We start from the raw sequence: 27103 nt of genomic DNA on the forward strand, positions 1-27103 counted from the left end.
ATTCAAACCTTATTATTTTAAATTATTAATCATAAAATTTATAATTAAATAAATAAAAATGTCCCTTTTATTAGATTGCTGGATTGTGTTTTTTTTGTGAATATTGTGTCACGGATAAAACCTTCCTCCCATGTGCCGTTTCAGGCTCAGCACTTCTGTCAGATGTACCAGCCGGGAATCAGCATCACAGAGCTGGAGGTGACCGTAGGACGCGCCATGCTGCTGCGGAAACAGAGCGCCGCCGTGCGCCTTAACATGTAAGAGACTCCACGAGTCGCTTGCCTCGAATGACCTGCACTCGTTATCTCGCTTTCTATGTCCTGTCTCTCTGTTACACTCTGTCCGTCTCTGGGGCTTGATAGGCGTTTTTGGTCCATGCCCGCTTTTGCCCTGAAAGCATTGCCCTCCTGCTGGTAAATTGAATAAACATTGAATTGATTTGTCCGGCCGCATTGGCACAGCCTTTAGCGCATTAGACGAAGAACGCAGGGCCATGCGAGCAAACTGGAAACAGCGCAGCAAGAAATGGTGTATTTAAGGTCGTACGCCGGATGTAAACCAGGTTTTACAGTAGCTTACCATTATTAAGCAAAAGTATTGGGACACCCGACTTTACTTTTCCAGCTATTCGAGGTGGTATCATGAACATTCGAGACTAACGGTGTAAACAGGTGCTATTTTGGCCTCGTATAATATGAGATCATTTATAAGGCCAAAAGTATGATTTATTTGTTTAATTTTTAATCCATTTGGGCTGTTTAGGACGTCAGCTGGAAACTTTTCTTAAAAAAAAAAAAACCTTGCTCCAGCATCACTATGATGAATTGGAAAGGCACCCCAGGCCTCCACACATACATGGTCCTCGAAATCTAGTCCAACATTGTCCCTGAAGAGTGGAGCTTATTATTATTTATTAATAGCACCAATTTGGGAACCAGACATGGAATAAGTTGTTCAAAAAAGCGCAATTCGTGCGTTCGCAAACTTTTGGTGGTATTGTGCGGTTACTTCGAACCACATTTTTAAATTGGCATTAACAGAAAGTTTTGAAGCGTACTCAAACCGTAGCGTCATTTACAGAGAGAAGCAAACGTTCGCTGCCACCCGGCCCTCCGCCGTGCTTCTGGAGCAGCTGGCGGTGTGCGTTACGAAGGGAGAGCCCGTGTTGCTGGTTGGAGAGACGGGCACAGGGAAGACCTCCACCGTGCAATACCTAGCCGGATTAACAGGTAAGCCGAATGACCTTCCTTTCCAGGCTACTGACCTTTTTGTCCAGACTCTCAGAAAAAGCAGAATCCTGAGAATTTATAGTAAATATGTGCCGTTTTTATTTTTATATATATATATATAAAAATAATATATATATTTTTTTTTCCCGATTTCAGGACACAAGTTGCGTGTGATCAACATGAACCAGCAGAGCGACACGGCTGATCTCCTGGGAGGGTGAGTACCTGGGGTTTTCTGGAAAGCAGAACCATCAGTCAACACAACTGAAAGTAGAGTAATTCAGGAATGTCAGTTATGGAGCAGAAGTTCCCATCCAAAGGTTCAATATTTGTCTATAAAAGCATTCGTGTAGGTTTCTTTATTATTTAGTAATTATTATTTAAGTAATTTAGTAAATTATTTTTAATTTTGTAATTTCTTTTTTTTTTATTTGGATACTATTTGTATTGTGTGTATTTTATGTATTTTTGTGAATTATTTTGCTTTATTTGTAATTACTTGTGGAAATTATTTAGCATATTTTTGATTTTATACAATTAAAAAAAAAAAATTATTATAAAGAGCTTTTTAGCTAAGATAATTGTTTTTGATTGTTTTTTTATATATATTTTTGAAAATATTGTTTTTAGTTGTGTTTAAGAAATATTATGTATATTATGATTAGATTTAAATGTTGTAATTATACATTTATTTTTTAAAATAAATAATAAAAAAAGGAAAATAGTGATAATAATGTTAAACTGATTGTGTGTGTGTGTGTGTGTGTGTGTGTGTGGTGGTGGGCAGGTACAAGCCAGTGGACCACAAGCTCATCCTGTTGCCCCTCCGTGAGGCATTTGAGGACCTTTTCTCTCAGACGTACTCACGCAAGCAGAACATCACCTTCCTGGGTCACGTGCAGACGTGTTTCCGGGGCAAACGCTGGCAGGACCTGCTCAAGCTCATGGACCACGTGTGCAAGTCGGCTCTCACCAAGGAGCTGCAGGACAAGCCGAATGGTACTGTAGTCTTTCACTTTGTGTGTGTGTGTGTGTGTGTGTGTGTGTGTATACAGTATGTGAATGGAATGGAAGTTAAGAATGTGTGTTGTTTTTATCAGCCGCGATGCTGCAGCAGCAGTGGGAGGCCCTCGCTCTGAGGCTCAGTCAGACCCAGGAGCAGATCCGAGCTCGGGAATCGACGCTGGTCTTTGCCTTTGTCGAGGTAAAAGCACACTCAGGCGCATCTGTCCTCATGTGTAGAAACACTCTCTAAGCAGAACAGCATTAACACTGTGTGTGTGTGTGTGTGTGTGTGTGTGTGTGTGTGTGTGTGTGTTTAGGGTACCTTGGCGCAAGCAGTCAAGAAGGGAGAGTGGATTCTGCTCGATGAGATCAACCTGGCGGCTGCAGAGACCCTGGAGTGTCTCAGCGGGCTTCTGGAAGGCAGTGCCGGGTCTCTGGTGCTGCTGGATCGGGGCGATACGGGTGAGCCGGAGAACAAACAGCACGTGGTGTCAGTGTTTCGCCTCTAGAGGCCGCTCTATTTCAGTATAACAGCAGAAAAACTATGGTTAAGGATTTTTGCAGATAATTCCAGCATTCAGCTATCGGTGACGATGAATGGCAATGCAAACCCGATGAATTGGTCAACCTTTAGTCCTGATGTGGATTACCTATAGAGTTCAATAAAAAAAGTCTTTTTTTTCTTGCATGTAGAACCCCTGGTCCGCCACTCAGACTTCCGCCTGTTCGCCTGCATGAACCCGGCCACCGACGTGGGCAAAAGGAACCTCCCCCTGGGAATCCGCAACCGGTTTACCGAGCTCTACGTGGAAGAGCTGGAGAGCGAGAGCGACTTGCGCATCCTGGTCTCAGATTACCTCCGAGGCTTAAACCTGAACCGGAGTACCATCCACGGAATCATCAGGTTTGCTGAAATGAAAGAGCACCGAATCTCGTTCGCTAACTCCTGTACGTCGTTATCTGTCTAAATAAACCTCTCTTGTGCGGTGTAGCTTCTATTTAGCTGTTCGCAAGGAGGCCAACTCACGTTTGGTGGACGGTACCGGCCACAAACCTCACTACAGCTTGCGGACGCTGTGCCGTGCGCTCAAGTACGTCGCCACGAACCCCTGCTACAACATCCAGCGCTCGCTCTATGAGGTGAGGCGTCTGAAGAAGGCATCTGAATGCTTAGTCGCTGGAAACGTCGCTAAATGTGTGTTTGTGTGTGTGTGTGCGTACAGGGTTTTTGCTTGAGTTTTCTAACGCAACTGGACCGCATTTCCCATCCTGTGGTGGAGAAACTGGTGCAGCAGTACATTTTGGGAGGAAACATCAAGTGTCTCAAACAGGTATCTGCACACACAGATAATGCCATAATCAGTTGTTTTCTGTACTTTCCATCCTTGTAATTCCCGGTACATGGTATGTGGTATAAAAAGATTTCGAGACTAGTTTTGTAACACGCCAACAGATGGCAGCACAAGACTGCATGCACAGTCACAGGGAGCACTGACTTTTATAACGACAATGAAAGCTAGCCTGCGAAAACTTTAGGATGATTTGTGAATCCGACCTACGTAAAAAAAAAACATTTCAACAATGGATATCGTCTCTCAAAGTAACTTTAAGTTTGTTTCTTTAAAATTGTACGTTTACCCATAACGAGTGAGCCAGCGGCCTCTGTGGCCAACAACAATGGGGAAAACTCCCCGAGAGGAACTTCCCTTCGAAAAGAACCAGACTCAATAAGGGAACCCATTTTCATTCCCGTTATAGTAAACTGTAGCTATTAATTAATAGCTATTAGTTGCGCAGTAACTTCAAGGATCTTCAGGCTGTTGAGGTGGAACCACCATCAGCTGCACAAAATGTCTCCAACTGAAGAGAATTATAAAAGTTCTATAACAATAAGACGCTTTACCCTTGTAGTCTCCTCCTCCTTCACCTTCTTGTCATCACATCACTCATAGGTCACATCCTCAAGCCGTCTACATCCAACCATCCCCCAACAGTCTTTCTTCTCTTTCTTGCCCTTTGGTGTCTTGTTTTTATTCATTCTCTATCCTCTTGTACAGCCGATCCCAGAACCCCGGTCCCGTGGCTGCATCCAGATAGAGGGCTACTGGTTGAGTCAAGGCGATATGGACCCAGCACGAGACCCCAGCTACATCCTCACTCCATCTGTCCGACTCAACCTCCGAGATCTGGCCCGAGTGGTGGCTGCTGGGTAATAATGCCACGCTCATACACGTTCATTCCACATTCCACATCTAGTCTCCATGATGAGCTCCACTCTTCAGGTCTTTCATATTTTGTGGAGATTTGTGCTTATTCAGCCATGAGGGTCACTGATCTGTGTGAGGGTGAGGAGGCCTGGGGTTGGTGTGCCAATCCATCCCAAAGGGGTGTTGGTCATATACTGTACGAGTGTGTATGATGAAGAGAGATCTCATCTACAGGAGCATGGTTGAGCGACTCAGTCTAAATATATTTCTTTGTTCGTGTTCTGGTCTTCAGCATCCACCCGGTGTTGCTCCAGGGTGAGACGTCGGTAGGGAAGACCAGCCTGGTGCGGTGGCTCGCGGCCGCCACGGGGAACCAGTGCGTACGGATCAACAACCACGAGCACACCGACATCCAGGAGTACATCGGCTGCTACTCTTCCGACGAACACGGGAAGCTCGTCTTCAAAGAAGGTGTTCGGGTGTCGTCTTTTTTTTCACAAAGATTTTCCCCTCCTTTGTACCGTTTGAGTAAATCTGGGATAAGATACCTAGTGTTATCACACTACCAAAATTTGGATTTCAAAATCTATACTAATACATTTGAGTTATTAATTATTAACAAAGTTTCAAGCCTCAAAATTTATCACCATGAAATTCATAGTGCATCTAAGAGGAGAAAAAATATACGCACTCAGCCGAAGAAGCAGTGCGCTGCACATGTGATTGCTGCCCCCTGTTGCCGAACACTCAGACATACAGTTGTCACTATAAAAGTACCGGTACTAATAAAATGAGATATCGTGATTATTTTCTAGTACCGTTATATCGTGCAAAACAAGTCCACACCATATTCCACCTGTTTGAACCGAATTACTTTTTATTTAACGACTGCACCCATATCGGTCCTTCGTGGAAAAGCTACGATACACCCATGGTCTAGACTTTGAGAGCTGAAGAGTTTGTGTGTTTGTTCAAGGTGTCTTGATCGACGCAATGCGCAAAGGCTACTGGATCATCCTGGACGAGCTGAACCTCGCCCCCACCGACGTCCTCGAAGCCCTAAACCGGCTGCTAGACGACAACCGGGAACTCTTTATCGCCGAGACCCAGGAAGTGGTGAAAGCCCATCCCAGGTTCATGCTCTTCGCTACCCAGAACCCACCAGGTCTCTACGGTGGCAGAAAGGTACCGTTAAATGATGAAAAAAGCACTCGGTATATGAATCGCAATAGTCTCACGGTATATTTAATTATCGCATTTATAACCCCCCCCCCCCAATAGGTCCTGTCAAGGGCGTTCAGGAATCGCTTTGTGGAGCTGCACTTTGACGAGTTGCCCAGCGAGGAGCTGGAAACCATCCTGCACCAGCGCTGCAGCCTTCCTCCATCGTATTGCACTAAACTGGTCAAAGTCATGCAGAACCTTCAGGTGAGGGCACACAGTTGCAATAGTGTGTGAAACCTGTTCCAGCATTACAATGCGCCTCAAAGCCAGCTCCATGAAGAAACGCTTTTCATGGGTTGGAGTGGGAAGATCTTCTTCTACAACGCTCTAACCCTATTGAACCCCTTTGGGATGAATTGGAACATCATCCCAAGGCCTCCTCACTTTCATCAGTACCTGACTTCACTAACGTCCTTGTAGCCAAATGAGTCCACAAAATCTAGGGTGGAACATCTTCCCAGAAGAGTGGAGGTGATTATAAGTTTAGTCTTGTTTGTCTAGATTATCCAAATCCGCATTCCTTTTTTTTCCCCCCCCAGTCGTTGCGGCGGGGCTCCAGCGTGTTCGCCGGGAAGCACGGCTACATCACGCTCAGAGATCTCTTCCGATGGGCCGAGCGCTACAGACTTGAAGAACAGACCGACTCGTCACGTGACTGGCTCCAACATCTCGCAGACGACGGTAACCTTGCACTTCTTGCTTCGGGTGTAAAATTTGCGTTACGTGGATTTGACCTTTGTCGTTTTTATGCCGATTTAGGGTACATGCTCTTGGCGGGCCGTGTTCGTAAGCCAGAGGAGGCTTCGACCATCCAGAACATTTTGGAGAAGCACTTTAAGAGGACGATAAGACCGGATGCATTGTTTTCCGAAGCCCAGGTTACCACTCAGTTCAGTAAGTTCACCCCAGGATTCACCACACCGTTTACCCACAGCGCCTCTCAGTCAATGGGCGTCCTGGAGGGAAGCCTCCTAAACCTTATTTTTACTTATTGTACTGATATCATCATCTTCATCATCATCTCTGGAATCAAAGAAATTTTGTTTGTTTTTCTGCTTGGTACCAGGAATCCATTAAATGCATACACCAAAAAGAAATGGCAATCGGAATGGGATCAGAGTCTAAACAACAAATCGCATACTAAAACTTGTTTTTTCAGGATTGCTTTTATGTGATATTTTTTGTGATGTATTCTGTGATGTTTATTCCCTTATTTTATTTTTTATTATTAGTATTATTACTATTTATTTTCAATATAATTAATAATAATTAATAATTAGTAAATTATTATTATTATTAAAGAAAATGAAATGTAGATTGTTATTCTTCTTCTTCTTCTTCTTATTCTTATTCTTATTCTTATTATTATTATTATTATCTGAAATAAATCTTGATGTTCAGGGGCTGGGGGGGGATTGGGGGAAATTTTTTTTATTTTAGCAATTGCTGGAATTTTATGTACACTCGATGTCTGATTCCCCAAAATGCCCATTTAATCAGAATCCAATGTCCATTAAGGATATTTTGCTAGACTGTAAAACTTCCACCCCCTTTGAGAAACTTTTTATTCCGTTGATACTTTTGAAAAGGTTATTAATCCAGTTTATCTAGGTCTTTGAAGAAAAAAAAAATCTTAAACATAAAAAAGTTTTATATTTGTGTTACTAAACCTGGCTTCTGCCATGAGCACAGCCATAGAATCTGGAATGGTGCAAAAAAGACAAAAAAAAGTATTGATATCAAGCTTGAGTGCCATGTACCAAATGGGTGGTACCGTGGGTGATGCTTTGGATAGTACAAATCAAGGTTTCCTGGGTTGATGATGAATTAGTGAGGAATATACATCAAAATGTGTGTGTTTGTTTGGCAGATCCATTTGTGGCCAGCATTGCAGGAATGCCTGAGGAGTTCGGTCATGTGGTTTGGACCGCAAGCATGAGGAGGCTTGGTGTTCTGGTGGGCCGTGCGCTCCGTTTCGGAGAGTCAGTCCTCCTGATTGGTGATACCGGGTAAAAAAAAATAATTGAAGTTCGTCTTGATTCAAATATATCTCGAGAACCAATAGAAGTCGAGCGGTAATGCTACACAATGCCTGTTTAGGTGTGGGAAGACCACAATTTGCCAGCTCTTTGCCGCTCTGACTGGACAGAAGTTTTTCGCTGTGAATTGCCACTTGCACATGGAGACGTCGGATTTCTTGGGCGGCTTGCGGCCGGTCCGACACACCGGAACAGGACGGGTACGATACAAACCTTCGGAGCAGAAGCAAATATAGTGTATACTTTGCTTGAACAAACAGGAACCAGGGCAGATCTTTTAGAAATAAACCTGTTTGGTCTATGAAAACAACAGTCGTATTTTGCCGTTTATTATCGAGTTGTTTCTGTTCCCTCAGTCGGAAGACGGGCGCTTGTTTGAATGGCGCGATGGACCCCTGGTGCTTGCGATGAAGCAAGAAGGCATGTTTTTGATGGACGAGATCTCGCTGGCTGATGACTCCGTGTTGGAAAGACTCAACAGGTGGAAACAACATGCATGCAAACTCGTACATAATTCACACATACCATTTCTGACTTTTCAACCATTTCCCTTTTGCACCCCTTGGCTTCCTGCAGCGTCCTGGAGACTGAGAAATCTCTGGTCCTGGCGGAGAAAGGCAGTGGCGACGATGATGACGTCGAGCTCATCATAGGTGGGAAGAAATTCCGACTGGCTGCCACTATGAACCCCGGTGGCGATTTTGGCAAGAAAGAGGTGTGTACTTAAGGGGGGAAAAGTACTCTATGCATTGTAAGTTAATCTTAGGCTTAAATTTAAACTTATTTTTTTGTATGTCCAGCTTTCCCCGGCGTTAAGGAACCGGTTCACAGAGATCTGGTGTCCTCAGTCGAACAGCCGTGAAGACATGATGAAGATCATCCAGCACAACTTGCGAGCAGGGCTATCTTTAGACCAGCACGACCATCAAGGTACATGTTCGACTACTCGAGGTTTGATCAATGCTGTATTTGTTTCTAAGTATGCCTCCATCCACTTGTCTCCAGGCAAGGACATCGCCGAACTCATGCTGGACTTTATTGACTGGCTGACCAATCAGGAGTTTGGGAGGCGCTGCATCCTAAGTGTAAGGGACATCCTGTCGTGGGTGGACTTCCTGAACTCCGTGTGCGAGAAGGATGAGGAGAGGCATGATAGCAGCTTCATGGGTCTGGAGGAGATCGAGGAGCCGGAGTGGGACCAGAGGCTTGATACGGTCACGGCCCTCATCCACACCGCCTGCCTTGTATACATCGACGGCATCGGATCAGGTGAGTCAATTTTGGGTTGATGGCCACTGCAAGGTTCAAAGTGCAGTAATTTTTTCAAAAAACGACCTTGCTTTGATGGTTGCTTGGTGCTTTCTTCTCCTCAGGGACGACCATCTCCGCAGCCGAGAATGTGACGTCGGCAAGAAAGGCCTGTCTTGCTTTTCTGGAGACAAGGCTACGCCGGATCACCAAGCTCGATGAGAAGATGCAGGAGGCCCTGAGGGTTTATGACAACACTCTGAACCGAGAGCCACGCTGGGGGGACGACTTCTTTGGCATCGAGCCATTCTACATTATGGCCGGTGAGCGAGGCTCTTACTGGTCTTGTACATCAAATAAGTTGCGTTTAGATGATGAGTGATGCACGGTTGCTTAATGTTGCTCCTCAGATCATGAGAGCGAAACCCGCAGTCTGTTGGACTACACTCTGGGGGCCGGCACGACGGCGGTGAATACCATGCGCATCCTACGGGCTCTGAAGCTCCAGAGACCTATCCTGCTGGAGGGTTCCCCCGGAGTGGGCAAGACTAGTCTGGTGGCCGCACTTGCCAAGGCCTCTGGCAACCAACTCGTCAGAATCAACCTCTCGGAGCAGACAGTATGCAACTTGTTTTTTGGGAGCGTTACAGTGACTAGCGTAAAATGTACCCTCTTTAAGGAGGAGGCAATTGGTATAATGGTTGTCAGTAAAAAAAAGTTAGGCGGGAGAAGATTATATGGCACAATCCCAACCTGGAGAAGACTGTCGACCAGAAGAAATGTGTAGCGGAATTAACCAAAGGGTTCCTATTACTAGCATGCTTATTTAACTGGTTAGGAGGTTGGGGTCAGGACGCAGGGTCGACTGTTAAAGGGGTAAGGGCTATGCTCAAGGGACAACAGTGGCCCTGGGGTTTAAAGCCTTTGGGGTGGGCATGAGGGTTGAACCCCTCGGGGATGGACCTCTGGGCTTTCCCTGAGGGTTGAACCCCTGGGGTGGTTGAACCCTTAATGTGGCCCTGGGGGTTGAAACTACTTTGGGTGGTGCTGGAGGTGGAACCCTTGCGGTGGCCCTGTAGGTTAAAACTTTCAGAGTGAAAGTGGGAATTTTGAACCCCTGAGAAAGTCGAGGTTTAAAAGTACCAACATGTAAAGTGTCTGATCACATAGTAAACTAATGCCTTCTTTTTCAGGATGTTACCGACCTGTTTGGAACTGACCTTCCAGTTGAGGGCGGTAAAGGGGGGGAGTTTGCTTGGCGTGATGGTCCTCTCCTGGCTGCTCTGAAGGCTGGACATTGGATTGTCCTAGATGAGGTAATCTTCATGAAGTAGCAACTTGCGTTCATCCTATCAAGCTTTGGTTTTCTGTGTGCATGCTCAATAGAGCCCAATTGTCAGGGCAATGATTGGGAAGTTGGCCATTAGAAGGGCAATCTCGATCCTTTCTGGAATGTTCCCTAAAAGAAAAAATCACACAATGTACAGGAAAAACCAGGGAGCAACAATGCTCACTATCTCCACCTATGGAAAATATAATCATATGACCCCCCCTAAGCTCTCTAGTTCTGGAGAGACCAAGAGAAAGTGGCACAGAGCATATACTGATCCTAAAAGAGAAACCAATCAGATTTGTTGTTTCTTTGCTGCACAGCTGAACTTGGCCTCCCAGTCAGTGTTGGAGGGTCTGAACGCCTGCTTTGACCACCGAGCAGAAATCTACATCCCGGAACTGTGCATGCGTTTCCAGGTCCAGCATGAGAAAACCAAGATCTTTGGTTGCCAGAACCCTTTCACGCAGGGAGGAGGTCGCAAAGGTTTACCCAGGTCTTTCCTCAACAGGTTTACTCAGGTATGGATCCCTCTCAGATATGCAGAACCCCCATTCTTTTACCACTTTCCTTTTTCTTCTTATTTGGTCTGATGTTTACTTCTCGTGTTTGCAGGTGTACGTGGACCAGCTCACCAGTGAAGATATGCAGTTCATTGGCAACTCTATCTTTCCGAACATCAATGAGCAGATTATCTCTAAAATGGTCCGGTTCAGCAACAAGGTGTGGTTATGAGCATAAAAAATTTAAATAAATGGTAATTTAAATAACTGTTCATACACACATTTTAGGACACCTGACCATCAGATTGTTATGTATCCCATTCCACATTTAGTCTCCTACACTGTTATGATGACTTCCATTCTTTTGGGAAGATGTTCCACTAGATTTTGTGGAGATTTTTGAGATTTCATTCAGCCACAAGAGTGTTAAAATCAGGTACTGATGTAGGTGAGGCGAGGAGACCTGGGGGGAATCAGTAGGGTTTGAGCTTTAAAGTAGCCACTTAAGATGTTCTACCATATCCAAACCATGGAAAGCATACCTTCATGGAGCTGGCTTTGTACACAGGGTTATTGTAATGCTGGTGCAGGTTTGGGTCTGCAAGTACAATGAAGGGAATAATTGAGGTATTACTTGTGACTAAGTAACTAAGTCCTGCACATCAGGTTCTGCTCAGTCACAGAGTTCTTGTCTGCTTCTGCTTGTTCTCCTCGTCTTAGCTTGTGACCGAGGTTACATTGGAGAGAAAATGGGGTCAGAAAGGAGGACCGTGGGAGTTTAACCTGCGAGACCTCTTCCGCTGGTGTCAGCTGATGCAAGCCGACCAATCCACAGCATTCTATAATCCGGGTCAGCACGTCGGCCTGGTTTATGCCGACCGCATGAGAACGGAAGCGGATAAGGCTCAGGTGCTGTCTGCGTTCAGGAAGGTGTTCGCCGAAGATTTCGAGCCTCACGTGGGCTCCAGGCAGTTTCACATTACGCCACTGAATCTGCAGGTTAGTGAGTGCGCATTGTTCGAAACACGATGTCATGATAAATCCATTTCGAACGTGTCCCATTTTCTCCTCTGCACTCCATCAAGGTTGGCTCGTCAGTTCTCCAGCGCAGCGGGGGAGCGCCAGTCGTCTTGGATCCTCCTCTTTCGATCACTCATCAAGCCCTGCGGCCACTGGAGTCCTTGATGAAATGCGTAAAAATGGGATGGATGGCCATACTGGTGGGCCCCAGCGTCAGCGGGAAAAGCAGTCTGGTACACCTGCTAGCCTTGCTGACCGGACACAGGCTGAGGGTGATGGCCATGAATAGTGCCATGGACACTACCGAACTGCTGGGTGGATTCGAGCAGGTGAGAAGAGGAAATACTCATCTGTATTTGGAATAATTACATGTGGTTTGGTATATTTTTGTATATATTTTTTCTTCTTTTTCCTTAGGTGGACATCATCAGGCCCTGGCAGCAGGTCTTGGAGAGTATGGACTACGTGGTGGCTATGGTCACACGACGTGGGTTGATGTCTCTGGACGGGGCGGTTCAGGACACAGAGTTTCTTCTGAGCACCTGGAGCACGTTCCGTCGCTGGCTGAGGGACGAGGGGCTTGACACGGCCGATGGCACTTTGACGTTCGAGGCCTTGAACAAGCTGGAGGTCATCATTGTGCTGCTCCACAAGCTCAACACCAAGCTCAAGGTCTTCACAGGTAGAGTAGAAAATGTTAGTTTACGGTGCTACGTCTGAAGCGTTGTAACGCTGTGTTATTTGCAAATTTAATTAATTAATTAACTATTCACAATAAAACCAAAAAATAAAACATTATTAGTTTAAACTTAGGAAATGTATTATTTGGGGTCTGGTGTACCAGTTGGGACAGGGCCATGATTACCCCTGTGTAGCATCACATCTTCTGAACAGTTGGGACAGGAACGTTATGTATGGCTGCTCAACAGTTCTGGGTGTTCTTTGTTGTGTTTTTTGTTTCATAATGTGACAAATGTTTGGTAAGACTGCAGACAGGCCAGTTCAGCATTCAGACTCTTGTACTAGTCATGCTGTTGTAATACAGTAATCCCTCGCTTTACCCCGGTTTGAATCTAGTCACATTTATTGTTTAGTTTAATTTTCCCGATCTCTCAGTTTTCCTCAGTTTCAAAATGTGATATGTTTTATATTCTATTGTGAATACATTTGAATATGGGTTTATAAGATTTGTAAATCATTTTATTTTTTGTGCTTATATTTAAAATTTTTCCCATAATTTTTGGAATTGGAGTTGTACTTTACATTGCTACTTCTTCATATTTATCCTTTAACATGTTTGTCAAATGGCTACAAAGGTAAAAAATAAAAAAAAATACATCTAACAGGGTAGAAATGTCTTGTTTTATTTAGGCTTCTGACTAATTTAGAATCCCTTTAATTCTGCCTTTTACGTGCTTGCAGACATGTCGAAGCTTCAGATGGACTTCACCCTCCTGAAGGAACGTTTGGCGCAAATGGAGGACGGTTGGAGTCGCGGCGGGTTCGAGTGGCTGGACGGCACGTTGGTCCAAGCTCTGCAGGCCGGGGACTGGCTTCTCATGGACAACGTCAACTTCTGCAGGTTGGTATATTATTTAATAGGTATATATAACGGAATTGGATTTGCAGCTCTTAGAAAATACCCAGTAATGGGGTGTCATTGTGCTTCAATATTTTCCAAAAAAGTTGAAAGAAAACTACCTTTTGCAATTAAATAAATAAATTCTAAGTGCTTCTTTCCTCTTATACTACAGCAATTTGACATATTCAGTGTTTGTATGTTTGAAGCGCGTCTGTCCTGGACCGACTAAATGCTCTCCTGGAACCGGGCGGGTCTCTAACCATTAATGAGCGTGGGGTCATAGACGGCACGACGCCAAGCATCACTCCACACCCTAACTTCAGGTATATCCTTCAACACTCCTCCTCCACCAAGAGAAAATTTGATATAACGCTAAAAACCTGATGCACCATGTCCTCTCATCATCTCCAGGCTGTTCCTCACCATGGACCCTGCGCACGGAGAGATCTCCCGTGCTATGAGGAACCGCGGCGTCGAGATCTACATCCCGGGAGAGAACGAAGGTGCTTGTTGGGACTCGCTGGACCTGAAGACCATCTTACACACTCTGGGAGTGACGGGAGATTGCGTGTGCGACCTGCTGATGGCCGTTCATTCCGAGATCAAGTCGACCATCTGGGGTGAGTGCTTTCGGATGAGCACTTTTGAAATAGTACAGGGAAATAAAAAAATTAACGCAAGCATCAGTCACCTTTCAATTGAGTTATGGATTCTTTTTTTTGGTCCCAGATTCACCAGCGTCCTCAATGTCATCTCTGCTGCATGCGGCCGCATTGCTGTCTGGTCAGCTACAGAGAGGGGTGGATCTGCCCAGCGCCCTACTGCAGGCATGTGGTGAAGCGTATGCCCTCTGTCAACGCACCACTGCCAACCAAAAGGTTTGGGTCTTCTAGTTCACTGAAAGGGAAAATGTAATGGTACCACAATCAAAAAAAGACCTCTAACTTTGTGGGAACAGTTTTTGAGGAAGAACCAGAAATTGCTGAGAAAGTCAGTTTCAGCAATAACTATTATATCCAATCACGTTTCTAAAAGATGTTGCATTTTCATGCACCTTCTCCTCTTTCCACAGCTGGCTCAGGAGCTGATCGAGAGGCAGCTTGCTGTGTTGGATTCCGAAGAATGGGGCAGTGGACTGTTGTGCGCAGGCGTGTGGCCGGATCGAGTACCCTCTGCTCTGCAGTCTACAGAGGACTCGTGTTTTTCCACTGTCCAGAGGGACGGCCAGGTTCTCCTCTACTGTTTGAACATGCTCAGCCTGCAGGGCAAGAGGTCTAAACCACATACACTCAGCTTACACCACCGAACAACTTGTTAGAAGGGCTCTATTAACATCTGTATTCTTGAACGGGTGAATCCAGGAGTCGGCCGCTGATTCTGACCGACCTGCAGAGGGCAATGCAGAGCGGCGCGGCCCTGGAGACGCTGCAGTTCTCTCCAGAAAGCGGGGCAGGTGACCGGATAAGGGTCGCTCAGCAGCTCCTTCCCACGGCAGTGCGGATCCTGACCGAGAGGGCCTCCCACAGCGACTGGGTCCTGCGTACCAGCTGGCTCTCACACCTTGCCAAAAGCTACAAACATGTACCAGGTGAGTCATCGCGGCCACAGCCGGTGGATTTTATTATTTTTTCCCCCCTCACAGTTTTGACTTTATTTCTCCCAATTCCGACGTTAATTCTTGCATTTGGAAATTTAGGAAAATTCGGAATTGGGAAATTCACATTCACGACTAGAAGAGTGTTTTAGGATGCGGTTTGTGCTTTGCAGATGCAGTGCTGATGCAGCTGGAGGCGGGAAATCAGGCTCTCAAAGCAGCCTTTAACAGCAAGCTTGTGGGCAAGGGCAAGTACCTGACCGAACAACTTCAACCCCACAGCACAGGTATGCACACAGCACATGCATCGCCTCGTAACTATGATGTAAATGATGCAAAGTAATTGAACGCTCCTCCTTCCTGTCTTCAGATGACTACAGGATCCTGGTCGACATGCGCTGGAACAAACAGTACCTGGACATCTTGGCCAACACATGTAACTTTGAGGATGAGGAGCGCTGTATGGAGTTCATGGAGGCGCTCTATGCTGTCGCAAACAGGTCCGAGTCGAGTTCTCCGGATTGAGCCAAGACATATCAGGAACAAGTGTTGAATATTTCTAACATTCCATGTCGTTTTCCAGGATCATTATTCTCTTGGACCGGGAGGAGAGAGCAGCTTTATGCAGCAGCACTGGAAATGCGTCACCCAATCACAGTGCACTAAGACTGGCCACCGCCTTTTCCAAAGGTTTTTACTGGTTTCTTGACTCCCTCCTCTGTTCGCCTTTAAAACGAGAGCACCGAATTAATTAGCATCAGACTGCATTCGTTTAGTCATGATTAAAGTCGCAGATGTAGGTGAGGAAGTGAGGAACCATGGGGTGATGTTTCATCTCATAGCAAATAGTCAAATCAAAAAGATAATATGGGTAGTGGAATGCATTGAGATGAGTAATAGGGTGTTCAGTATGTTTTGGGCTCTATAGCAGAAGATCTTCCAGCATATCCATGGAGCAGGCTTTTTTCATGAACTGTTTTCCTGCATCTGAAAACATCATGTGGTAACAATTTGCTGAAGGAGTTAATTAACATTGCATTTATGGTGAGGAAGCCTGGGTTAAGGTTTTATTAATTCTTAAAAGGGTGTCCAATAGGGTGTGGTCTCTGTAGCAGGCCACTGAAGATCTTCCACCATATCCAACCCATGTAAAGCATATCCTCTTCAGGGTAACAGTTTGGCTGGAAAAGTCAGGTGTCCCAATACTTTTGCCCATATAGTGTATTATGTATTTGAATAATTTTTCCCCCTATTACCCAATAAGTCGCCTCATTTCTTTTTTCTAAAGGAACAGTAGACATTGCACAGCTGCCGCATCCGGTCCTTGTGCATCTGCGCTCTTTCTTTGACCTGTGGGACTCTTTCGTGCTGCAGGCCGTGCAGACGGATCAGCCGAACGTTTCGGACCACCTCATGTTCGAGGTGAGAGACTGTTTTGTGTCATTTTAATAGGGTTACACAGAATGCGTCTTCTAAATCACATGCTTCTGCATGTGGTTTCATGTAGATCTTGCAGCTCCTCCAGTGGAGAGACCGTTTCTGGAACGTGTGTAACTCCTTGTCAGCGGACGCCCGCGGAGTCTGTGTCCTCTCCCTGCACTGGCAGTGGGTCCACAAACACCTGGTACTTCGTCTGCCCCAGCTCCTGATGGGCGATGGCGACTACGAGTGAGCAGCATTTGTTAATGGCGTCCCTTAATTTGCTTCATATCTGCAAATCTGTTTAATAAAATAACCTTGTGTGTGTATGGCAGAGGGCAGCAAGAGCTGCAGACGATCTCCTCGGCGATCCAGAACACACTTTCCAGCTCTGTGTCTGTAGCCCTGGCACTAAAGAGCATTCAGAAGACCCTGGGAAAGCCCCTTCCTTTTAAGGTACATCAGGGTGCATAGGTTGGGTGAATAAACCGAATGGTAGGGAATATAAAGGTGACCTTTGTCTTGTCTTTTATATGCAGTTGGAGGGTGTGGCCGAATGCTCCTCCCGTCTCCGCTCGTTCAGCAAAGTGTTCGACGTCAAGGATTTGCGCCTGAATGACAGAAAGCACTCGCTGTGGAAACGGGAAGTGGCCCGTCTGCGGGGGGTCGCCATGAGAACAGACTGCAAGGAAGCCTTGCTGGAAGGCTGGGGTCTGGTCCTTCAGGCTAACCTCCTAATCGATGCACAGAATACAGGTAAATGATGGGGCTAAAATGCCTTTGTTGTGTTTGCATCATTTGCAGAGGTGGTAAAAGTACACACATCCTTCATTCAAGTAAAAGTACAGATACTCATGTTTTAAAAGATTCAGGTAAAAGATAAAGTACTAACTACACTTTTTTACTTAAGTAATGAGGTTTGGGCTGTGACATGTACTTAAGTAAAAAGTAGCCATTACTACTACCTGTTTTAGTGTCATGCTGGTAACTGGACCTCACATCATATTAATATATTAATACAAAAGAATTTCAAATTACCTAATGAATGTATCCAGACTAAACATCCACCATATAGAAAACAAGCAGAGCTAAGACAATGGTGATCAGGAATATCTCCGTTACTTCTATACTTCTTTGTTGCCGTCTGTCTTGCTTGTTGTTAGCTTTATAGGCTAGCCTACGTCTGTGATGCGTGATAGCCAGGAAATGATACGCCAGTGGTAGGTTGCAAAAGCCGCGCAATGACAAGAAATAGGTTGTTGGGATGAAAATGGCACGCAATGAAAAGGGAAAAAAAAAACGTTTCTAAATGCTTCAGGAGTCCTGGAGAGGTTACATACCTGTGTGGATCAGCAGCAGGGACACTTGGCTGCCTGTGGCCTCCTGGATTCTCTGTCCGAAGCAGAAAACGAGGAAGAGATGGAAGACGGTGCGGGTCCGGACCGCGAGCTGTTGCTGCGGCTGGCTCGCCGGGCTCAGCTCTGGCCCGTCCTGGAGGAACTCGCCATCCTCAACCAGATGAAAGTGACCACCGATCTGCTGCACCAGTCGATCAAACACAGGTACACACAGGATTGATCTTGATACCGTTATGGTCGCTAAGCTTGCTTCATGATGTAGTTCCTGACCAGTTCTTCCTTCCAAAGAGGCACCAAAGATCATGAAGATGAAGATCTCCGACGATCCCTGTCCAACCACTTGCGCTTCTGCTTGCAGTCCACGCCCATGAACGTCCGTCTGCTTCAGCCACTCTGGTTCCTCCTCAGCACGAAGCAGGTGCGCACAAATAATTTGTTTAATTCTCTACAATTTTCGTCACGTAAATACATTTCTCAACATCTGCATGGCTTCCTCCAGCCTGTAGAAGAACTATCGTTAGTTTGGTCTGAGCTGCTTTCGGAGACGCTGGCAGCGCTCTGGTGTGGCAGTGTGACCTTAGATCCTGATCGCTGGCTGAAATGGAGTCCACTGAGTCCAGAAGAGGAGTCCAAGAAGAGCGTTCGATCACTGCTGGGGCCCTCTGATACGGTACGTGTGTTGGGGTACTTTTGGGGGCGCTATCAAACAACTATTACCACAACGAATTGAACGAGTCGCTAATATAGAAGCGATGCATTATGGAACTTGTGCAGGGTCCAGGCATGCTGAGCCGAGCTGTGTGGTCCCGGTGCGTGCTGGGAGTTTTAAGCAGCAGTGAAGCAGTGAAGTGGGACCCGTCAGGCTCCTCCTTCCTGACCTCATCACGGGTGACGCTGGGCGAGTGGCGAGAGAGGATTGGGCAACTCCAGGACCTCAGTGCTGTGCTGTGGGACAACCTGGCCATGTCCGAACTGGCTGATTTTAGGTAGGGACATGGACAGTAAGGTGATTTGTGTAAATATGATTGAAAAATCTATGAGAAAATTATATTCTTTCCCTGCAGATTGACAGACCGCAAGTTGCAGGGCCTGGTGTTATGCCGGCAGCTGCACGCTCTCTCGGACCTTCTGTCTCCAGGGTTACAGGAGAGCTACGCGGAATCCTGTGATGTTCTCGTGGAAGGCGAGGACCCAGTCGGGGCAGCGCAAGATATTCAGACTGCCTTGCGAGAAGGCCTCCCTGAAAACTTGCTCCCAGAAGGCTTCCTGGAAACCCTGGTGACTTGCTTGACCCAGTTCTCCCATAACCGGGCTTGTGACATGGTCCAGCTGGCCCGCTCTGGGGTTTTCTGGGTGAACATGGGTCTGCTGCAGATCCAAGTCTGGGTCCCCCAGACAATATTCGACCCGGCGGTCAAGAGGGCTTACAAACTCAAATACGCACAAGATGAGGTGCTTCTGCTCTTGACTCATTGAAATCTACACCTAGAAATATGTTGTGTGTTCCTTTTGTTTAATTGCAAGTCGCTTGTTTTCTCAGCTCGCCTTACTTCAGGATGAATGGAATGGGCGAAGTCTATCATCGCAGCTGCTCACAGGGGTGCCGCTTGAAGAAAACAGCACCACCGACGTCTTTCAACATCCCAGAATCAGGTCCATTTCCATGTTTTAGCTACGTTATTAAAAAGGAAGAATCAAATTCTGTATGTAACAAGTGTTGGTGTGTGGCATTGTAGGTACCTGTGGATCCGAATGCAACAGGTTAAAGAACAGATCTGCGAGCTGGAGAGAAAACAGGCGTGTCGGCCCGAGGAACCCCAGTATGGACGCCTGTACCAGGAGCTCCAGCACTACCTGTGCAGCATTGGCCAGCCAGCGGCCGTAGGCGACCTCCTGTCGCACCTCCTCAAGGCCCTGCAGGGCTCCGGGCCCAAATCTCGCCCAGGAATCCAGGGCTTGTTAAAGGAGGAGGCTGTGTGGCAGGCATCGCAGCAGCGTTTTGCGCAGCGCCTGGTTGACGAGTACCCGCTGTACCCGGATGTCGTGGTCCCCCTACGCTCAGCTATCCTGCAGCTGCAACATGGCATGCGTCTGCTTGCTTCTCAAGTGGCGTCTACTCTCACTGTGCTTCCGGGTCTCACTGACCTGGTCTCCACGCTTCTGGCTTTTCCTGCACCACCCCTGACCTCCGACCTCGAGCGTGCACAATACCTGTGCTCTCGGACGTGCATGGATACCCTCCGTGGACTGCAGAAGGTGCTTCCTGACTCCGAAGTGACCCACGTGGTCCCAGAGCCTGTCGTGTTACTGCTCAGCGCTCTGTTGTGTCTGCAGAGCCACGCGCTAAGTGCAGGAGAGCTTGGCACGGAAGCACAAAATCTGCTCAGACATGTTTCTCAGGTAAGGGTTGGAACTCGAATGGGTATTATCTAATGGAGGAGAATTGTATTATACAGATATATCGTGGAGTATATTTTTTCCACTTTAAAAATCTTGGTGTGCATTCAGGCGTTGGTGAACGAGTGGGATGAGCAAGAGAGGAGAGCAAGAGAGAAAGAGCAGAAGGAGGCCAGTTTGTATCGCAGCCGCTCTAAACTACACGGTGGAGGACTCAGCGAGGAGCAGCAGGAGGAGCGCGATTTCAGACGCTCCTTCCCGACATACCACAAAGTGAGCACAGTTCCCTACATCCTATTTCAACAGCCTCAGGATGTCATTGTCAATACAAAAGGCATTTTAGAGGTCTTTGAGTAGCATCAATGCTACATTGTGCATAGGTCCCAGCCTTTATATGAATTCATAAGGTGACCCTTTGACTATCCTTTCAGGATTTTGCAGACATCACCGCCGAACCCAGTCTGGAGCAGCCAATCATTGTCGAGGATGACGATGACGACGAACGCGATGGAGAAACTTCCGAAAACAGCATCTTCCGAGTCTCTGGCTGCCAGAACTCTGTCGTGCAGGTGCATCAGAAACTGTGCCTGGCCTTCGCACGATCACTGTGGTACCAGTCAAATCCACCGAGCGACCGGAGCAAGGAACACCTCAACACTTTGGTCTCGTCTTTTCAGATCACCGCACCATTAATAACTCGATTTTATCATCTTATGGGTAAGGGATTAGCGTAAATCCAAGATTTAGTGTCGATCAGGCATAAAATGTCATAAAATAATGATCTCTTTATCATGGTACCTGTTAGTGGGTGGGTACATTTATTAGGCACCACGTGAACATTTCGTCCTCAAAGTTGACGTGTTCGAAGCAGGAAAAATGGGCGAGCGTATAGATTTGATAGTTTGACAAATTGTGATGGCTTGATGATTGGGTTAGAGCATCTCCAAAACTTGTGGGCTGTTCCTGGTCTGTGGTGGTCAGTGTCCATCAAAACTGGTTCAACATAGGATCAGTGGTGAACCAGTGACAGTGTCATAGGCAGTTGAAGCTCGTTGATGCAGGTGGAGGATGAAGGCTGATTCATGTGGTCCGATCAAACAGACAAGCTCCTGTAGCTCAAATTGTTAAAGTTAGTTCAGTTAATGCTCGACGGGTCAGAACTGTATTGGCAGGAAAAGGGGGACCAACAGAATATTAAGCAGGTGCTCATAATGTTATGCCTGATAAGTTAAGACTGATATGTGTGTAAATATAAAAAAAACGCTTATTGTTCCTATATGTCTGTCTCTGAGCAGACTGTGAAATGGATCCTCAGCTGACAGGCTCCCAGCTGCTACTCAGCTCCGTACTGCAGAACACCGTCCGGGGTTCTGGAGGTCCGGCTGGCCTCGTTCTCCAGAGCGAAGGTCCTTACGACTTCTATCGGGAGCCGAACATGTGCGAAGCCCGCCTGTGCCTTCCCGTCATCGAGCAGTTAGCCCGTGCAGTCCGTCGCCGCCTAGAAGACTGGCCTGATCACCCGGCGCTCCTGCAGGTAACAAAAGGAAATACGTTCATAGTTCTGTTTTCTAAGTACGTTTATTTGTATTATGGGATTTTTAAAATTTTTTTTATTCTTAGATCACTGTGGTGATCGAGAGGATCCTGGCATTCAGTCTGTCCAGCCCGCTAGCCAAGTTCCTAAATGGGTTGGAGATCTTGCTCAGCAAATCCCAGGTGAGGACACAAAATGCAGTGAAATAATAATAATACATACGTTTATGTGGTGATACATTTTATTTATTTATTTATTTTTAAATATCTGCTTTTCTTCATCTCTTTCAGGACTGGGAAAATAACGCTAGTCGATCCGTGTCTCTGAGGAGCGAGTTGGAGCCTGTTACACAGCTCATCATCCAGTGGAGGAAACTGGAGCTCAAGTATGTAGTCCATCTCGAGTAAATACTAATGTACAGAGGTTCTTAAGATCTAGAGTCTGCACATATACACTATATAGACAAATGTTTGTGGACACCTGACTGCTTTTTTTGAACATCCCATTCCACACACAGTCTCCATTTGCTCTTATAATAAGCTCCACTCTTCTCCGAAGATGTTCCTTTGTCCATATAATGTTCTCAGTAGACCGCTCAGATTATTCACGTTATATGAGGAGTTGATTTCAGATGATTTGCTCTTGCAGCTGTTGGTCTAGCAGTCTGGATAACGCTCTGAGGCGGCACTCGGAGAACTCCAACAAGCACTGGTTCTCCATCTACCAGCTGATCGAGAGATACCTTCAGGAGAAAAGGACAGACGACAAACCCGGTACAACCCTCTGTCTTCCTGCTTAATATATTTGGATTTTAATATAGTTAGAATTATTTAGATGATTGGATTTACTGTTAAACCAGATGTTTTTTTTTTTTCCGTTTTAGATGTGAGGGAGTCTCCCCTGGTTTCAGTTTCATCCACGCTGCAGGGATTCCTGGAGGGATCCACGCTGGGCGAATTTCACACACGCTTGGCCATGCTGCTTGCCTTCCACTGCCACGTGTTGTTGGCGCCGAAACAAGAAGGACAAGGTGAGTTTGCCGTTCATCGCGTTGTGTATTGAGAAGAAGCTCAAGGGGCTCCTGGTTCCACAACTTCCACAAAAGCATATATATACATATATATATATATATATATATATATATATATATATATATATATATATATATATATATATATATATATTTAAAAATAATTACCATCTCATTAATCTTTGGGTTATTATATCAAAGCATATGGTGTCGTCACATGGGATTTGCTGAGAAAGATCTTTAGCTTATTCAGAAAATTGTCTGACTGAACGCCAGGATCCCCTCGATCACCATAAGTGTTCACAGCTGTTGCCATGACCCTCAAAATTGAACTCTGGTGCATCCTGTTTCCACTGATCATCCTTAAGATGTGTCTGCATCTTGGTTGAAGTCCACCTGTGGAAAAGGTTTAGTTGATTTGGACATGGTTTGGAAAGACACACACCTGTCTACAGAAGGTCCCACATTAACACTGCATGTCAGAGCACAAACCATGAAGTTCATGGAATTGCCTGTAGACCTCTGAGACAGGACTGCAGCATTGAAGGTCCAAATGAGCACAGTGGCCTCCGTCATCTAAATGGGAGAAGTTTGAATCCACCAGTACTCTTTCAAGAGTGGAGCCACCTGGCCAAACAGCGATCGATGGAGAAGGTCTTCAGTCAGATAGGTAAACAAGAACACAATAGTCACTCTGAAAGAGCTCCAGCATTTCTCTGTGGAGAGAGGAGAACCTTCCAGAAGATCAACAATCTTTACAGCACTTCACCAATCAGGCATGTATGGTAGAGTGGCCAGACGGAAGCCGCTCTCCAGTAAAGCCTAGAGTTTACCAAAAGGCACCTGAAGAACTCTCAGACCATGAGGAACTTTTTGGCTTGAATCAAAGCGTAATGTCTGGAGAAAACCAGGCACCGCTCATATCCCTTGGCCGATATGTTTCAACAGCAGGAACTGGGAGAATAATCAGGATCGGGAAAAATATGATTGCAGCAATGTACAGAGACATCCTTGATGAAAACCTTTTCCAGAGCGTATAACGACCCTAAACACACAACCAAGACAACGAAGGAGTGGCTATGGGACGACTCTGTGAACGTCCTTAAGTGGCCCAGCCAGAGCCCAGACTTGAACCTGATTGAACATCTCTGGAGAGATCTGAAAATGGCTCTGCACCGATGCTCCCCATCCAACCTGATGGAGCTTGAGAGGTTCTGCAGAGTAGAATGGGAGAAACTGGCCGAAAAAGCACTGTAACTTGAAGCATTAAAGTCAAAGACTTGAGACTGTAATTGGTGCCAAAGGAGCTTCAACAAAGTGTTGAGCAAAAGCTGTGAACAAAAAACGTAAACACAAAACGTGGAAAAAGTGAAGCTATCGTATTTAGTATATCAGATACGTGTTCATCTGACTGAAAATAATAGGATGTGCATGTTCTTTTAGCCTCGCTGTGTAGTTTGCTGTGGAACCTGCACAAGTACTACGCACAGTTCTTGGAGAGCATCCAGGGCAGGATCACGCAGCTCAGAGCGCCAATCGAAAAAGAACTCAAGGTGAGGGTTTTGCAGTTGCCCAGTTGTTTGCCCTCTCCCCGTTTTTTAATATGATTTATTTATTTATTTATTTATTTTTTATATTGTAGGACTTTGTAAAGATCTCCAAGTGGAATGACGTCAGTTTTTGGGCTATCAAGCAGTCGGTGGAGAAAACGCACAGGTAAGGAGGAGCGCCATGCATGGTGGATTTATGCAATTGCAATTTTGTTATTGATGTGATTTATTTTTTTTCCCCTCGTTAACAAGTAACTGTAAGCCCCTGGTGGTCTAGTGGTTAGGATGTGGCACTCTCACCGCTGCGGCTCGGGTTTGATCCCCGGTCAGGGAACCAACCCCAGCCACTCTTAGTGCCGGTCCCAAGCCCGGATAAATGAGGAGGGTTGCGTTAGGAAGGGCATCCAGCGTAAAAACGTGCCAAATCAAACATGCGGATGATCCGCTGTGGCGACCCCTAATATGAGAAGCCGAAAGAAAGTTTAACAAGTAACTGTAGGCAGCCGGACTTTTTTCCTGCCATTTTTTTCTTCCTGCCCAAAATGTTACCACCATGTTTGAGGCATGAACATCTCACAAATCTCTACAGTATCTAGTGGAACAATGTCCCAGAATAGTGGGGCTTATTTAAAAAAAGTGGGGACTTCCTGTGGAATGTGGGCATATAATTTCTTATATACAGTAGAAATTTAAATGTAATGAATTCGATGATGACTCGTGTCTCTCATGTTTATAGCCCTGATTTTAACATGACGTTCAGACAGACAGTAAATCAATTTACCCTTTGACAAACACGCCTTTGTAGCGCAAAAAAAAAAAAAAAAAAAAAAGATTATTAAATAAAACCAGTCGTTCTTTTCCTGTTCTGTGTGCAGGAAGTTACAGCTCTACCTCTGCCATGTTAATCTGTATTATATGACTCTCAGGACACGTGATGCTGAGAAGCGGTTTAGCGAAGAGAAATCGATCCACATGCTTACATTCCAAATACTAAAAGTAAAGTCTAGTGTATATTCTGTGGTAAATGTTGTTTGTTCGTTACAAACTCGCTCGCCTCTGCCTCATGACGCTGCTCTTTAGGACTCTGTTTAAGTTCGTGAGAAAGTTCGAGGCTGCCTTGGCCGGGCCGTGTGCCCCCTGGCTGCTGGAGAAGCCCACCAGCGCTAGCGCGAAAGCCATGGACGTCCATCAAGAGGACGCGCCACTGCACCAGCTTCACCGCGCGCTCCAGAGCGCCCTCCCTGGACGGAGCCGAGACCTACAGGTATGACCTTGCATGACTTTTTTTTTTTTCTTCTTTAAGATTTTCAGACGTCTGCATTTACTCAAAAAGGATGATTTTCCCCTTTAAGAACGACGGTCCAGAGGAGTTGAGGTCTGACGAGCCGCCATCCCTGCAAGCTCGCTTACCTACGCTCACGAGGAAGATGAGGAAGATGTGCGTGCGGCTGGTGAAGTCGTCACCTCTGCCTGAGCTGTCTGAGGACCTCGACCAGTTCACAGGTAACGCTGTCGTTGGTGTAACCCAGTGCCAATTTATAGCGTGCAGTCATTATTTACAAACGTTTCGTGTTTGGCGTCTAGGAGAGATCGTTAGCAACGTTCAGGCTCTGCAGAGTTTAACGGTGAACCGCACACTGGAGCAGGAGAGGCAGAAATCCGAAGCGAAGCACATCCTGCTGCAGAAACAGCGCGCTTTGGCCGACCTCTTTAAGATGCTGGCGCAGATCGGTGAGTGACTCGGTAGTTCATTAGACTCAAACAAGGAATGGATTTAAAAAAAATTTTTGTAATGTAATTTTACTATATTTTTTTATAGGTCTGTCGTATCGTAAAGGCCTGACGTGGGCTCGGACCTCCGACCAGGAGGAGCCGCTCTTTTTGCAGCCTGTAGAGATGAGAACTACTTTGGCCACACTGGGAGCACAGGAACCAACAGAAACCATGTACATTCCTCCATTATATCTTCCGTGTTTGTTTGTTCTGGTCAAAAGTTTGTGGATGCTTCAAATCAATTAAATTTCTTTAGCACTTTTAATAATAGACTTCAACTTAAAGCAGATTTACACAATGTAAGAACACAGATATTCTCTTAGACGTTATGAGGAAGAAACCTCGAAAGGAACCAGACTCAAAAACGGAACCCGTCCTCATTTAGGTGACACCCAAGAGTGTGATTATAAATCATAAAAACCACAATACAAACCCCAGAGTGAGAAATATCATGAGCACCAGAGAGCATTTGAACCAGGGTCTCCTGAGGTCTGGGGTGTGTTCCAATTCATCCCAAAGGTGTTCAATAAGGTTTGAGCTCTATAGCAGGTCACCCAAGATCTTTCGCACACGTCCAACCCAATCAAAGCAGATATAAAAGGAGCTTGTACAGAGGAGGATTGTGGTGAAGGAACAGGTTTGGGTATGCGAGTTGAAGTGAAGGGAAAAACTTTATGCCAGCTCATCCAAAGACGTCCTAAACAACTGCGCACATCCGCTGCTGTGGCAACATTTTAGTAAAGACAAAGCACATATGGCTGGAAAAGTCTGGTGTCCCAATACTTTTGTCTGACGATGGTGGAAGTTAATAGTGAAATATACATACTTTGTCCTCTTTTTTTTCTTCTCTCCATTCTTTAGACTGTTTGCTGAGATGAACAGCACATGGGATGGATGTCAGAAATATTTCTATCGCTCCTGGGCCAGACGTAACGCCATGCAAGCTGCCATGCAGGCGGCCGTAAAGGTTTGTACGATTTCCTGACATTTGTTTAAATGATTTTTCTTTAACTGTCTGGACGGGGTTTCCCCATGGTTACTTCTTTATAGGGTGCCAATAC

At 45.9% G+C, this 27103-nt stretch overlaps 1 protein-coding gene across 2 annotated transcripts in view; it reads left to right on the plus strand.

The window, feature by feature from the left end:
- The window catches only part of mdn1 (midasin AAA ATPase 1), a 44883-nt gene that overhangs the window by 6377 nt on the left and 11403 nt on the right, over positions 1-27103 (plus strand). For both annotated transcript variants that reach the window (XM_046872722.1, XM_046872723.1), the window contains exons 13-75: positions 145-257; positions 1081-1229; positions 1386-1446; positions 2017-2228; positions 2330-2433; positions 2552-2696; positions 2928-3138; positions 3227-3374; positions 3458-3565; positions 4292-4443; positions 4734-4912; positions 5418-5626; positions 5723-5869; positions 6205-6346; positions 6425-6559; positions 7536-7674; positions 7766-7904; positions 8061-8185; positions 8281-8419; positions 8505-8634; positions 8710-8973; positions 9078-9275; positions 9363-9571; positions 10146-10268; positions 10606-10803; positions 10898-11005; positions 11506-11784; positions 11871-12134; positions 12223-12487; positions 13228-13387; positions 13594-13710; positions 13799-14007; positions 14117-14265; positions 14460-14659; positions 14749-14975; positions 15155-15268; positions 15352-15481; positions 15565-15671; positions 16270-16403; positions 16489-16649; positions 16736-16856; positions 16940-17156; positions 17719-17962; positions 18047-18176; positions 18258-18428; positions 18533-18744; positions 18823-19210; positions 19299-19411; positions 19495-20158; positions 20267-20428; positions 20587-20872; positions 21451-21689; positions 21776-21871; positions 21980-22074; positions 22338-22462; positions 22573-22719; positions 24163-24272; positions 24362-24435; positions 25350-25533; positions 25622-25772; positions 25854-26000; positions 26089-26215; positions 26904-27009. In XM_046872722.1, coding sequence (XP_046728678.1) covers positions 145-257; positions 1081-1229; positions 1386-1446; positions 2017-2228; positions 2330-2433; positions 2552-2696; positions 2928-3138; positions 3227-3374; positions 3458-3565; positions 4292-4443; positions 4734-4912; positions 5418-5626; positions 5723-5869; positions 6205-6346; positions 6425-6559; positions 7536-7674; positions 7766-7904; positions 8061-8185; positions 8281-8419; positions 8505-8634; positions 8710-8973; positions 9078-9275; positions 9363-9571; positions 10146-10268; positions 10606-10803; positions 10898-11005; positions 11506-11784; positions 11871-12134; positions 12223-12487; positions 13228-13387; positions 13594-13710; positions 13799-14007; positions 14117-14265; positions 14460-14659; positions 14749-14975; positions 15155-15268; positions 15352-15481; positions 15565-15671; positions 16270-16403; positions 16489-16649; positions 16736-16856; positions 16940-17156; positions 17719-17962; positions 18047-18176; positions 18258-18428; positions 18533-18744; positions 18823-19210; positions 19299-19411; positions 19495-20158; positions 20267-20428; positions 20587-20872; positions 21451-21689; positions 21776-21871; positions 21980-22074; positions 22338-22462; positions 22573-22719; positions 24163-24272; positions 24362-24435; positions 25350-25533; positions 25622-25772; positions 25854-26000; positions 26089-26215; positions 26904-27009 — 10812 coding nt within the window. The remainder of the gene's footprint in view (positions 1-144; positions 258-1080; positions 1230-1385; positions 1447-2016; positions 2229-2329; positions 2434-2551; positions 2697-2927; positions 3139-3226; positions 3375-3457; positions 3566-4291; positions 4444-4733; positions 4913-5417; positions 5627-5722; positions 5870-6204; positions 6347-6424; positions 6560-7535; positions 7675-7765; positions 7905-8060; positions 8186-8280; positions 8420-8504; positions 8635-8709; positions 8974-9077; positions 9276-9362; positions 9572-10145; positions 10269-10605; positions 10804-10897; positions 11006-11505; positions 11785-11870; positions 12135-12222; positions 12488-13227; positions 13388-13593; positions 13711-13798; positions 14008-14116; positions 14266-14459; positions 14660-14748; positions 14976-15154; positions 15269-15351; positions 15482-15564; positions 15672-16269; positions 16404-16488; positions 16650-16735; positions 16857-16939; positions 17157-17718; positions 17963-18046; positions 18177-18257; positions 18429-18532; positions 18745-18822; positions 19211-19298; positions 19412-19494; positions 20159-20266; positions 20429-20586; positions 20873-21450; positions 21690-21775; positions 21872-21979; positions 22075-22337; positions 22463-22572; positions 22720-24162; positions 24273-24361; positions 24436-25349; positions 25534-25621; positions 25773-25853; positions 26001-26088; positions 26216-26903; positions 27010-27103) is intronic.

Source organism: Silurus meridionalis, chromosome 18, assembly GCF_014805685.1.
Source record: "Silurus meridionalis isolate SWU-2019-XX chromosome 18, ASM1480568v1, whole genome shotgun sequence".
In the NCBI taxonomy this organism is placed as follows: domain Eukaryota; kingdom Metazoa; phylum Chordata; class Actinopteri; order Siluriformes; family Siluridae; genus Silurus; species Silurus meridionalis.